This window comes from Delphinapterus leucas, chromosome 3, assembly GCF_059928025.1.
Source record: "Delphinapterus leucas isolate spDelLeu-1000000601 "Yukka" chromosome 3, BTC_Dleu_Yukka2, whole genome shotgun sequence".
NCBI classification, from domain to species: domain Eukaryota; kingdom Metazoa; phylum Chordata; class Mammalia; order Artiodactyla; family Monodontidae; genus Delphinapterus; species Delphinapterus leucas.
The window spans coordinates 63,291,035-63,304,889 of NC_143131.1; the positions used below are offsets into that span (position 1 = coordinate 63,291,035).

The 13,855-nt window shown below is 34.3% G+C and overlaps 1 protein-coding gene across 3 annotated transcripts in view; it reads right to left on the minus strand.

The window, feature by feature from the left end:
* Window positions 1-13,855, minus strand: part of AP3B1 (adaptor related protein complex 3 subunit beta 1) — a 276,365-nt gene that overhangs the window by 225,574 nt on the left and 36,936 nt on the right. For all 3 annotated transcript variants that reach the window (XM_089909045.1, XM_022594378.3, XM_089909046.1), the window contains one exon: window positions 13,395-13,470. In XM_089909045.1, the coding sequence (XP_089765171.1) occupies window positions 13,395-13,470 (76 nt within the window). The remainder of the gene's footprint in view (window positions 1-13,394; window positions 13,471-13,855) is intronic.

Genomic DNA, 13,855 nt, shown 5'->3' on the forward strand with positions numbered 1-13,855 from the left:
GGAAGAAACAGTAATTTAAAGACATAATATTTACAATAGTTTTCTCTGGCTAATGGTGTTGTAAACACTTTTTAAATATTTGTACTCTTCTTTATTTTCCAAGTTCTTACATTAAAGATGTAATGCTTTTGCAATGGGGGTGGGGATAGAGAATGAATGTTATTTTAAACAAACTACAATAATTCTTTCTCCTTCGGCTTTCTTTTTATAGATTCCCCTACTTCTCCAACCATTTTTTTTCAAAGTTCCCTTCACCAGGTCCTCTTCCTTTCCCCACTAAAGTTCTGTGCACCAACATCTTTTCAGGCTACACTGTTCTACAATCTCTGAAACGCCTGAGATTTCATTCACCCTCAACATGTTAACTCCTACCTCTACAGGGATCAACTCCCCAAACTCTAGCCCTAACTCTAGGCCCTAGTTCCACTTCTCTAACTGAACATTATTAGATGTCTTTCTCATCCAAAACTTGCTATGTCTAAAACCAAAGCTATTTTTCCTGATAAAATGGCATTCGTGCTAGAATTTCCTATTTCCACCAATTTTCCCAGATACCAGAAACCATGAAATTATCTTGGTCTCTCCTCACATCTACACAGTAACCAGGTCCTGTTGTGAATTCTTAGCACACTCACATTAATCCCTTTCTCCTGTTACTATCCTACTATAGATCAGTATCACCTACAGAGGACTTTTCCAACAATCTCCTCCTTCTGTCCATAACGTACATCACCGACAGTTTAATATGCTCAAACTACCACTTTGCACGTCAGCTCCCCCTCAAAGATCTCAAAAGCCCCTGACTGCCTAAGAGTCCAAACTATTTCATTTACTATTCAAATGACTTAATTGCATTAACATCCCTTTTAAGCTCATCAACCATTATTGTTCTACACCAATGTTATTATAAAAGTAAACTGATCCACTCACTTCTTGCACATTCTCTGGCTCCTCTATGCTGGTGCTCATATCATGCCCCCAACCCACTTCTTTTTACTTTTCTAAGTTCTACCCTTCTATCTAGAGTATCATCAAATTCTAATCATTCTCCCTTGCTAGAGCCATCTCCTAACACCTAGCCCACTATGGCATCCAATCCTAATTTCCTCTAGAATTTTTTAATCTACGTTTTTCATTTAGAATTTCCTATGTGTTACCTTTTATTTCTATTTATTTCAGTTTTATGTCTACCTGTATTTCCATTTCCTTCACTCTCATTCCCAGAATATATCTTTATGTCTTTTAATAGTACGGACTTTGGTAGCCACAAAATAAAGTTTTAACTACAGGATAATTTTTTGGAAAAGGGATCTTGGGACTTCCCTGGCGGTCCAATGGTTAAGACTTTGCCTTCCAATGCAGGGGGTGCAGGTTCAATCCCTGGTCAGGGAGCTAAGATCCCACATGCCTCGGGGCCAAAAAAACAAAACATAAAGCAGCAGCAATATTGTAACAAATTCAATAAAGACTTTATAAATGGTCCACATCAAAAACTAAGTAAATATATATATAAAGTCTAAAATACCATTTTAAAAAAAGGGATCTTTATGAATTATCTAAGAAACCTAAAAAACTACCTTAAAAAGGTAGAAGGCATTAGTTTTATAAATTTACAGAAATGTTTTATAAATACTATGTGACACTTTAAACAACAATAATCCCAGTTAACAATATCTCAGAAGACCTTTCTACATGACAGCTTTAGGACACTCTAATACAAACTAGTCTTTTCATTTTCTATTTCTTTACCTGTGAAATTATTTGAGTATTCTGTGAAACCTTCTGAGTATTAAAGAAGGTTCACGAAATAGTTCAACTAAAGTATCTTTATATGACTTTTACAATTTTCTTATCTGTAAAATGAGGAGAGAGGGATTAAATGTTCTCTAGGTCCCCTTCCTTCAGTCATTCAGTAATTACCTAAAGTCAGAGATCCTATCCTATGATATCCTACTCCAAGGCTTCCCCAACTTTATTCTACAGAATGCTATTCAAAAACATGTTAATACACAAGGGAGAAAAAAAAACCTGTAGTCAAATTCATTCAACAGATATTTGCCGAGAGGATACTACATGCCAGGGACTATTCTAGGCCTTGGGGATACAACCGTGAACAATATAGTCTTTACCCATCGGAGCTCACCTTTTAATGAGGGTGAGGGGCAAAAAACAAATATAGTATGTGAGGTGGTAACAAGGGTACTATATAGAAAGATAAAGAACTGCAGGAGAAATGGGAAGTGCTAGGGTAGGGGTGGGAGTTGCTGTTTTATGTTTTGGTTAGTGTTTGCACAGCATATATTTTTTATCCTTATATTTTTAATCTATCTATGCCTTTATATTAAAAGTGGGGCTTTCCTAGATAACGTACAGTTGCATCTTGATATTTTCATCAAATATGACAGTCTCTCTTGTTGGTGACTTTAGATCACTTACATTTAATATAATTATTGATGTAGTTATATTCAGGTCTACCACTTTATTATCAGTTTTCTGTTTATTCCCTGTGTTTTGTTGTTCTGATTGCTGTTACCCTCATTATTTGGAAATTTTTTAGTATTTAATAATTTAACTTTTCTTTTTTACTTTAATTTTTATATTGACTATTCGGCTATATCTTTTTGTATAATTTTTATTGGTTCTTCTTCTAGAGATTACCAGATAATTACATAGATGCACAAACACAGTTGACAGATACATATACACAGGTAAGTCAAGATATGTCAAACCTTCCACAGTTTACTTAGAGTTAATATTTCACAAGGTCAAATAAAATGTAGAAACCTTTCAATCTGACCTCCCCACTACTCTTTATGTTATAGCCATCATATATTTTATATCTACATCCATCGAAAACCTCTCAGACAATGGGACACTTAGGAGGATAAAATTAGTCCTTTATGCTTACCAGATATTTACCATTTCTATTGGTCTCCCTCAAAATCCATCACATATTTCCCTTCAGCCTGGAGAACTTCCATTAGCCTTTCATTAAAGCAGATCGGCTAGAAGTACTCTACTATTTTTTTCTGCCTGAGAATGTCTCTATTCATCTTCATTGTTTCACTGGATTCACTGGATTCTAGGTTAACAATTATTTTCTTTCAGTACTTAGTCATTCAGTTTATCCTGATTGGGGATCATTGAGTTTCTTTCATCTATAAATTTAAGTCATTCATCAGTTGGGAAGTTTTCAGCAATAATGTCTTCAAGTATTTTTTCTGCCCTAAAATATATATGTTACGTGGACATAATGTTTTCGTATCATCCAACAAGATCTGAGGCTTTGTTCATCACTTTTCTTTTTAATCTCTATTCTAAGAATTGACTAATTTCTAGTGATCTGTCTTCAACTTTTGACTCTTTCTTCTGTTATATCAATTCTGCTATTTAGTCAACCCAAGATATTTTTATTTCAGATATGATACTAGGACTTCCCTGGCAGCCCAGTGGTTAAGACTCCATGCTGCCACTGCAGCGGGGCAAAGGCTTGTTCCCTGGTCAGGGAACTAAGATCCCGCATGCCATGTTTTGTGGCAAAAAAAAAAAAAAAAAGAGATATCCAGATATGACACCATACACAAGACAGAAATTTCAACAAATTTCTAATGATGTGGTTCACTTGATATATTTTGGAAAACTATTTACCCATTAGTTACTACCTGGGGAATAAGTAGATATAGGATATCCCTTTCCCTAGCGTAACTTACCATCCAATCATAAGTGGCCCTAATATTACTCACTACTGAAGTATAAAACAAGAGAAATGTCTATGTATAAAACGAGAGAAATGTCTATTTAAGTCTTTACCCATTTTTAATTGGGCTGTTTTTAGTTATTGGGTTATATGAGTTCTTTATATATTCCGGAGAGTCTGTATCAGATATATGATTAAAAATATTTTCTCCCACTCTGTGGGTTGCCTTCTCACTGGTTGACAGTGTCATTTGATGCATGAAGTTTTAAATTTTGACATAGTCTAAATTATTTCTTTTGTTGCTCACCTTTTGATGTTATATCCAAGAATCCTCTGACAAATCCAGTGTCATGAAGTTTTTATCCTAAGTTTTCTTCTATGAGCTTTATGGTTTTAGCTCTTACATTTAGGTCTCTGATTCATTTTTTCACTTATTATATATATCGTATGAGGTAGGGGTCTAAAAATTCATTCTCTTGCACGTGAGTATCCAGTTTCCAAACACCATTTGGGGAAATTCTACCCCCACTGAATTGTCTTGCACCCTTGTTGAAAATAATTTGGCCATATAAGTGAGGGTTTTCTTTTAAGGCTCTCTAGTGTGTGTATATGTCTCTCTATATGTCTGTCTTTATGTTGGTACCACACATTTTGATTACTGTAGCTTTGTAGTAAGTTTTGAAATCAGAAAGTATAAGACTTCTTTGTTCTTCTTTTTCAAGATTGTTTTGGCCATTCAGAGTCCAGTAAGATTCCATATGATTTTAAGATAGATTTTTCTATTTTTGCAAAAAACATCCCTGGGATTTTGATAGGAACTGCACTGAATATATAGATAATTTTGGGAATATTGATATCCTAATAATATTAAGTCTTCCAATCAATGAACATGGGACATCTTTCCATTTATTTGTGTCTTAATTTCTTTCAGCAACATTCTAGTTTTCAAGGTACAAATCTTTTGCTTCCTTGGGTAAGTATTCCTAGGTATTTTATTCTTTTTGATGTTACCATAAATGAGATTATTTTCATAACTTTCTTTTAGGGTTGATGACTGTTACCATATAGGAACACAACTAATTTTTATGTGTTAATTTTGTATCCTGCAACTTTGCTGAATTTGTTTATTAGTTCTAAAAGTTTTTTGTGGACTCTTTAGGGTTTTCTAAATATAAAAGCATGTTGTCTGTGAATGAAGATAATTTTACTTCTTTTCCAATTTGGCTGCCTTTTCTTTCTTTTTCTTACCCAATTGCTGTGGCTAAAACTTCCAATACTATGTTGAATAGAAGTGGTGAAAGTGGGCATCCTTGTTTTGTTCCTGAACTTAGAGGAAAAGCTTTCAGTCTTTCACCACTGAGTACAATGTAAGCTGTGAATTTTTCATATTTGGTCTTTAAAATGCTGAGGTAGTTTCCTTTTATTCCTAGTTTGTTGAGTGTTTTATCCTGAAAGGGTATTGAATTCTGTCAAATGCTTTTTCTGTATCATTAAAATAAACTTGTTTTTTCTCCTTCATTCTGTTAATGTGGTGTATTACAATGATTATTTTCATGTTATTCATGTTATTTTTAAAATACTGAATAATAATCTAGATCTAAAAATTCAGATCTAGGGACTTCCCTGGCGGTCCAGTGGTTAAGACTCCGTGCTTCCAATACAGGGTGCACGGGTTTGATCCCTGGTCAGGGAACTAAGATCCCACATGCCATGCAGCATGGCTCCCCCCCAAAAAATTCAGATCTAAAAACATAATTAATGTTAAAAAGCATTAATCTCTTTTTAACTCAGCAAGATAAAGAGGAGAAATTGCACTTACTTTCTCAACAATTTCAACTAGCTTCATTTTTTACAGATATACAGATGGGGAGAAAATTCAGCATTTTTACTTTATAAATAATTACTAGTTAATTTACAAACCAGCAGTTAATTTTCAGACCCAACTGCAACTCTTAAGAATCAGCCCCCAAGAATAAATAGAGAAATAGAAAATGAACTGACCCTTGACTTCTATCCCAGAAAGTACTCTTGAAGCAAAATTGACAGAAAACCCATTAAGGTTCTATAGGCATTACATCACTAGTAAAAATTCAGGCCTGCTAACCAGGAGCTGGTCCTGATATATATTAGCATGGCAGAAAAAATTTGACCCATTAAACAACTTCCAACCTAAGAACAAAAAAAGATGCCAACATCAGCCACAAGTTGAATCCTTTAAAGTATACACAGAACTGAAGAATTTTTGTTGAAGGGAGAAAGAGAACAAGGGATGCGCAGTCTAGAAGGACTTAGCCCAAAATGTTTATTATAATCATTAACTCAAGACAGTAAGAATTACGCATGTTTTTATTTTCTTCTTCTTATATGGACTTTCTCAAAATTTTTCTACAACAATAATATACCATTTGAATTTGCCTTTATTTTTTTTTTTTTACAAATATTAAACAAAAATATCTGGAACTTTGAAATTACCTTTAATTTTCTTAGGGTCAATAATATCCAACCAAATACCATGTAACATATATGGCTATGAAATAATATAGATCAGTAACTCTAATTAGGAATTTTAAGAATTTTATCTATCAAAGAAAGATTCAGATTTGCTCATTATCCCAAAACTGCAAAGACAAGCAAACTAACCTGAGAAAGACCTTTAATATCCAACACTTACTAAAAGAAAATACATCAAAGATTTCAATACACCAAAATATTCCATTCTTTCAAGGACTCTAAATAATCTGCTCATCAGTATTATAGCTAAAAAACTTATTACAAGTTCACTATATGAAGCAATACATTTCAAATTCTTAGTTCACATTTCATCAAGCCAAGATAAAATACAAACATGTGCTTTAAACATTAGACACATATTTTTCAGAAATATCAAGAAAAATAACATATGTATGTTTCAACTTGAGTCCTGCTATGTAATAAGTGACCACAAGATTTTGGAGTAGGTAGCTTTTCTTCCCTAAGCATGCTTTGGCATACATGAGACTTTATTCAACATATAAACCATTGGAAACATTTCCCCATGATTCTAAATAAGCCTCAGATATTACCAAAGAAAGATAATAAAATGAACTGAAACTATCATTATGGTTTCTCTCTAGTAGATATTGCTGACAAGATGCTCTGTTGACTCGTAGGACTACCGACTATGAAAGATAGCCAGATGTGCACTGCCAGCATTTTGATATATATTAGAAAGTAATGTGTTAAAACAAATACATAACACTTAAAATTTTGGCAGATTAAAATTTAGAAATGTTTAAATGTTTTTAACTATGAAGCTAAGGTCTTAAAACTACTCTGTAACCATGAGGTGGTAAAACCCCATATTCAGGGCTCATGAAACCTAAATTATGCAGAGAAATGTAAATATTGACAATTACATTTTAAAAATCCACGAAATTCTGAAGCCAATATAATATTCTGCTAATTGACCTCTAGCAAACTACTTCTACCCAACAGATGTTTTGAAATGATGCATACATGTGCATACATGAACATAACATTTTAAAAATAATTTTTAAAGCTCCCACATAGAAATATGGTGCTAACTAGAAATCGAACTAAAAACTGGACAGAAGTAAAGGTGAATAAATGATTGTTATAATATTTCACTGGACAAAATTTCAAGAAAAATAACTATTAGTTATTTCATAAAAGAAGAAATTAGCAAACAATAACTGCTAGTTTAAAAGTGAAATACAGGGGAGGATATATCTTATATAACCGTTGTGCTATGAGTATGATTTTCCATTTTCTTCTCCAAAAGTTAAGTTAGAAAAGATCTGTGATGATGAACAGTTTCTCCTGAAAGGAAACTAGGTGACTGAATTTTGGAAGCACATCTTGAATCAGAGCAACCATGCTCTTACTGAATTTTTAAGTTGCTGTTAGTTTGATATTAAAGCAAAATTTTAAATGTCTTAGTTTTCCCCATGGAACTTTAATATGTCAAAAGCCATATTGTCTAAATGTGTTTCTTAGGCAAATACTGAGTAGTGTTTTAAATTCAGACATAGAGTTTCTACTGTGAACATATAAGTATGATTAATATTCTTTTTAAAGACATTTTTTCTTTTTATCATACATTCAGGAAATATTTTAATTTCATGGTCAAAGAATGGTGATAGGTAATACCTGTTGTTTTCTTTTCTTTTCTAGTAACTAAGAGGAGATCCTTATTTTATTTGTTGTAGCAAATTCCTAAATGAAAACTGGGCAAATGGTATCATATCTGGCCAGCTGCAACCTCCTGCCTTGACCTTCCTTCCTAGGGTTTCTTTGTTGTTGGGACTCTTGATTAAGTAGCCTTGGTTTCATTTTGTAATTTTGCTAGTCATCAGCAAATTCACTTGCATGACATTATTGCCAAATGAGAACACAGTTGAATTACTGTGACTGTGGTGTAGGGTAGTGCCATGGAGAAAACTTTGTTTTCTCTACAGGAAAAAAACTTTGTTTTCTCTACAGACTACAGAAATCATGAGTGAGGTATAGGTACGGACAGCCACAAAGATCCATGAACCAGAAGAGAGAGTTCAGATGTAAATCAACAAGCACACAGTAAACTGATTTTCACTTGAAGCTGAAATTCAGTGGGGAAAGGACAGCTTTTTAATAACAAATGGTGGAATATTTAATAACAAATAGAGGAAAATCAGACATGCATTCGGCTCTTACCCTCACACCATACATAAAAAATAATGCAAAATAGATCATAGACCTAAACATAAAAGCTAAAAACAAGGGGAAATCTTTGCAAATTTGGAGCAGGCCAAGATGGCTTAAATAACAACTCATGCTATGAATCTAGCTCGACCCTAATCAAAAACCTCAACAGAGGACAAAAAGAAAACTATAATCCAACATCACTTAAACACACAGAAATATATCTACTTGAACTCTGCAGGATATATTAAAACCAAGACTAGAACATTACAAATATTTCCAATAAAATCAGAAACAAGATAGTGTTGTCTTCCACCACCACTACTATTCAACATCATAGTGGAGCTTTATCCAAGCAAAGAGAGGAGAAAAACAAATGAGAGATAAAAATATTTGAAAATAAAATATAAATCTGTCATAACTTCTGGACAATGTAATTAAGTATCCAGAACACCAAGCAAAGAAACCAAAAAACTACCAGATCTAAGAAGAGAGTTCACTGAGAAGGCCAAACGCGAGAACAGAAAAGTCATTTGTTTTCCTATACACCAGTAATAATTAATTTTGAAAATATAATGAAGGGAACCATTCATAATGGCAACCAAAATTTAAACGTACACAGGAGTGAATCTAACAAGGAATGTTTAAGATTCCTTATGATTAGAAACTATAAAATATAAATATAATGCTACTGAAAGACAGGAAAAGAGGGAGGGAAGGGAGATGGAAATACACAAATTCCACATTACCCTAATCAAAATCCAAAAACAACTTTTAACAGAACTTGACAATTTGATCCTAAAGTTTATCTGGAAGATGAAACTTCTACTTTTTATACCTCAATATTATTTAAAAATTTACAAATACATATTTGTGTCACTTGCATAATAAAGTAATTTTTTCCAGATCTATGGCGATATAATTGACATAGAACATTATGTAAGTTTAACGTGTCAACAGGTACATGAAAAGATGCTCAGCATCACTAATTATCAGGGAAATGCACATCAAATCCACAGTGAGGTTATCACCTTAAACCTGTTAGAATGGCTATCACCAAAAAGACAAGAAATAACAAGTGTTGGTGAGGATGTGGATAAAAGGGAAACACTGTGCACTGCTGGTGGCAAATTGCTAATGTGAGACATATCTCACATATTTCGTATACACACATATACATATATCTGTATGTGTGTTGTGTGTAAAATGGGATATTATTCAGCCATGAGAAAGGAAGAAATCCTGCCATTTTTGACAACATGGCTAGATCCTTGAAGACATTATGTAAAGTGACAGAATAACTTTTAATTAATAACCATTTTCCTACACTTAAAAAATCAAATTTACCTTTATACAAACTTCCTAATGAGAGACAGTCTATAACTACTAGACTAACTACTAGTATGCCTATATTTACATTTTTTTATGTTTATTTTTTATTTTTTTTTCTTATTCGTCATCCATTTTATACACATCAGTGTATACATGTCAATCCCAATCTCCCAATTCATCCCACCACCACCCCCACCTCCCGATATATTTACATTTCTTTATGATGTTTATTTACATTTAAGTTACATTTATAATAGTCAAGTAGTCTAGATTATGAGAATATCAATTTTTATTTATCAGTTTGAAAGAGGAATACAGAAAAAACTACCAAATACCTCATTTTCATATTTAGTAATTTCAATAGTATCCTCAGATTTAATGAAATAATTTACCTTAATGGAATGTAAAGCCGAAGTTTAATGAAATAATGAAGAGCACTGCCTGCTTTAAATGGATGGCAGTGCAGGACTGTAACCTGCAGGACCGCAAGCTGAAACCATGCAAAGCAATCTTGATAACCAACTGTAAAACTTATAATGGATCTGTGACTTTTTTTTTAATTTTTTTTTAAGTTTTAGTTATTTTATTTATTTATTTTTTGGTTGAGCCAGGTCTTAGTTGTAGCTCACCAGCTCCTTGGTTGTGGCATGCAAACTCTTAGTTGTGGCATGCATGTGGGATCTGGTTCCCTGACCAGGGATCGAACCTGGGCCCCCTGCATTGGGAACACGGTGTCTTATCCACTGCGCCACCAGGGAAGTCCCGGATCTGTGACTTCTAAAAATTTTGTAGAAACATTTAAAACTCTCTTATTACTGTCAGTCAGAAATGTATAGGAAAATGAAAAACGATAAAATATTTATTTAATATACTGTAACTTAACATTAGAAACATTGAGAATTAACTTATCAAGAGTAGTTTGAATGGGCTCACCTTATTCTCAATCCTTTAAAGCAGGGGCCCCCAACCAGTACTGGTCTGCAGCCTGTTAGGAACCGGGCTGCACAGCAGGAGGTGAGTGGCGGGCGAGCAAGTGAAGCTTCATCTGCCGCTCCCCACCACTCACATTAATCACCACCTGAACCAGTGGTCCCCAACCTTTTTGGCACTAGGGACCAGTTTCATGGAAGACAATTTTTCCACAGATGGGGTTGGAGGGGAAGAGATGGTTCAGGCGATAATGTGAGCAATGGGGAGGGGCAGCTGAAGCTTAGCTCGCTCGCCTGCCTCTCACCTCCTGCTGTGCGGCCCAGTTCCTAACAGGCCACAGGACCCCTGGCCTGAACCATCCCCCCCAATTGCTGTACCACCTGAACCATCACCACCACCCCCCACAACCCCACCCCATCCGTGGATAAACTGTCCTCCAAGAAACCGATCCCTGGTGCCAAAGAGGTTGGGGACCACTGATTTAAAGTACCAAGCAAGCAGGCTTCCCTAGTGGCACAGTGGTTAAGATCCACCTGCCGATGCAGGGGACACGGGTCTGAGCCCCGGTCCAGGAAGATCCCACACGCCACAGAGCAGCTAAGCCCGTGCGCCACAACTACTCAGCCTGCGCGCTAGAGCCCGCGAGCCACAACTACTGAGTCCACGTGCCACAACTACTGAAGCCCACATGCCTACATCCCGTGCTCCACAACAAGAGAAGCCACTGCAATGAGAAGCCCATGCACCACCACGAAGAGTAGCCCCCACTCACCACAGCTAGAGAGAAAGCCTGTGCGCAGTAACGGAGACCCAACGCAGCCAAAAATGAATAAATTAATTTTAAAAAAGAGAAAGAAAAGTACCAAGCAAGCATCTTTTCTATTCCTTGGTAAATTACTCCTTTATAAGTTTGGATCAGCTTCCAACATTGTATCCTTTGTACTTTCAATGTTGTGAATTATCTCCTGGAGTTCTTCTAATGTGAAGATTTTTGGCAGCATCACTTCCTCTGGCATATCTTCGGCCTTTTCATCACAACTATTTTCCTCATTTATGTTGCAAAGCTTGCCTTACTGAAGTTCCTCAAGCTACATATTTAGAGTGTCTCAAAAAGGGGCAGTGTCACCATTTCCACAGTCAGCTATTTCTCTATAACTCCAGTTACATTCTATCTGAATTTCATTTCTAGTGTTATTTTCATTTCCTTGATGTATTTTAATCTTTGTTGACCAAATCCCTCTTTTAATTAACCATTTTTATAAAATGTTAAGTGGGCTTCTCACTGGGAAACAAGTAGGGACCACTACTGCATGCTTTGCAGTCTGTACACAAACTGAATAACATACACAGCGACCAATCATTAAAAATAACTTTGAAAGAAGTAACATGACTGGTCACTGATCATGATGCACATTTGTTATATACATAGTGAGTTGTGGACTGAAGAGTGAGTGATGAAGTTTGTACATTATGCAGTTACCAAGTTAATATACCACGATATCTGAAATTTGAACCATCTTGTTAGTGGACTGGTGTTATTTAACTAAACTGTGGTAACTGAAGTTCAAATATCAAAGTCACGCAAAGCAAGAACTACCTGTCCATAAATGCTGTTATTTATATGGTATAACATTAATAAACGAAAAATTTACAAAAGAATCTTCAACATTTGCCTTCATTACCAAATGACATAAATCTGATGCAAGAATCAAGTAATTTATAGGTGTTCTACAGATATAATTAGTCCTTGACTTTTATATATTTGATTTCCACAACTAACTTTTGAACAGGACATATTCATACCCATAATCATCTTTCATAAATGGGATTTGGATTTTAGAAAGGAGATTTCAAACTCTCACATGGTGGCATTGTCTGCTGGAAAACAATACTGTTTCAGTTGTGTTTACACCCTACTACAGTAGAGTTTATTTGTGCAATTATGGAAATTTACTACATTTTGACCTTATACAAAAATTTCTGGAAAACAAAATCAGCAGTGGTGGTGAAAAATTCATAGTAAGGATAAGAAAGGTTTTACGAATTTAATTCCACTGAGACAAGCAGAACTCTTTAGCATCAGACAGTCACTGAATTAAGCTAGTTTTTTTTCACTGTGAACGTAAACTATCAAATACAAAAAAAAAAAAAGACCAACACAAGTTACAAAACTACGTAAGATTTTATATATAATCAGAAATTGCATTATATTTAGTTCTCTGACAATGGAACCCTCTACATAATAACATATCAGTCCACCGTTTGAATTTTACATTACAACTGAAACTAGAGAAATGCTCTTACATTTACTAGTATTCATTAGAAGTTCTACACTGATAAACTGAATAAAGCATTTCTATTGGTAGCAATGGAATTTGAAAATCAGAAGAAAGCATGCTCACAAGTTTTAGGTCATAGAATGACAAAAAAAAAATACTTTAGCTCATTAGTATCCCTCTTTGTAGGAAGTCAAAATATTGTTGCATGTAATCTTATTTTGTCTTCAAACTGATTAGCACCCTATCTGACAAAAGAAATACCTTAATATTAGAGATACGGAAATTAAAAAACAGAATAGGAACTCAAGTTTCTGAATTTTGTCACTTCATCACTTCCTCCAAAACATTTCAGACAGGAAATTTTAAGTTAATAATAAAGGGTAGATTGGTATTTAACATATTTTTTAATATATATTTTTAATATATCACTACTTGTCATTTATCCAAAAGTCGAAATGATCTACTCTTTTACCTACCCCAACAATCCGTTTCATAGCATCCAATTTAGCAGAATCTTTGTTGCTCTCTAACATTTGCTTTAGATCTTCATTCCTATACAAAAGAAAAGAAAAAATTACATATTTAGATATTTACATTACACAGGTATTAAAACATATAATTTTAATAATGTAAGAATTAGAAATAACCTGATGCACAATGTTACATAACTACTTTGCTATTTATAATTAAATATATGTTTCTCATCTAACCCTACCAAATAATATCAAAGTGCTATGTTGTCACAAAGCCCATCAATAAAACAAAAATATAAAACTGTACCTCAATTCTGGGCAAAATATCAACAATCAGAGGCATACAGATTCGCTCATCCCAAAATTTCTCTTGTATAATCATCAGAAAAAAAAGAGATAATAAAAATTCTTGAATCAGCACTAAAATATTTTCATAAGCCAAAATGTAAGATCTTTCAGGACTT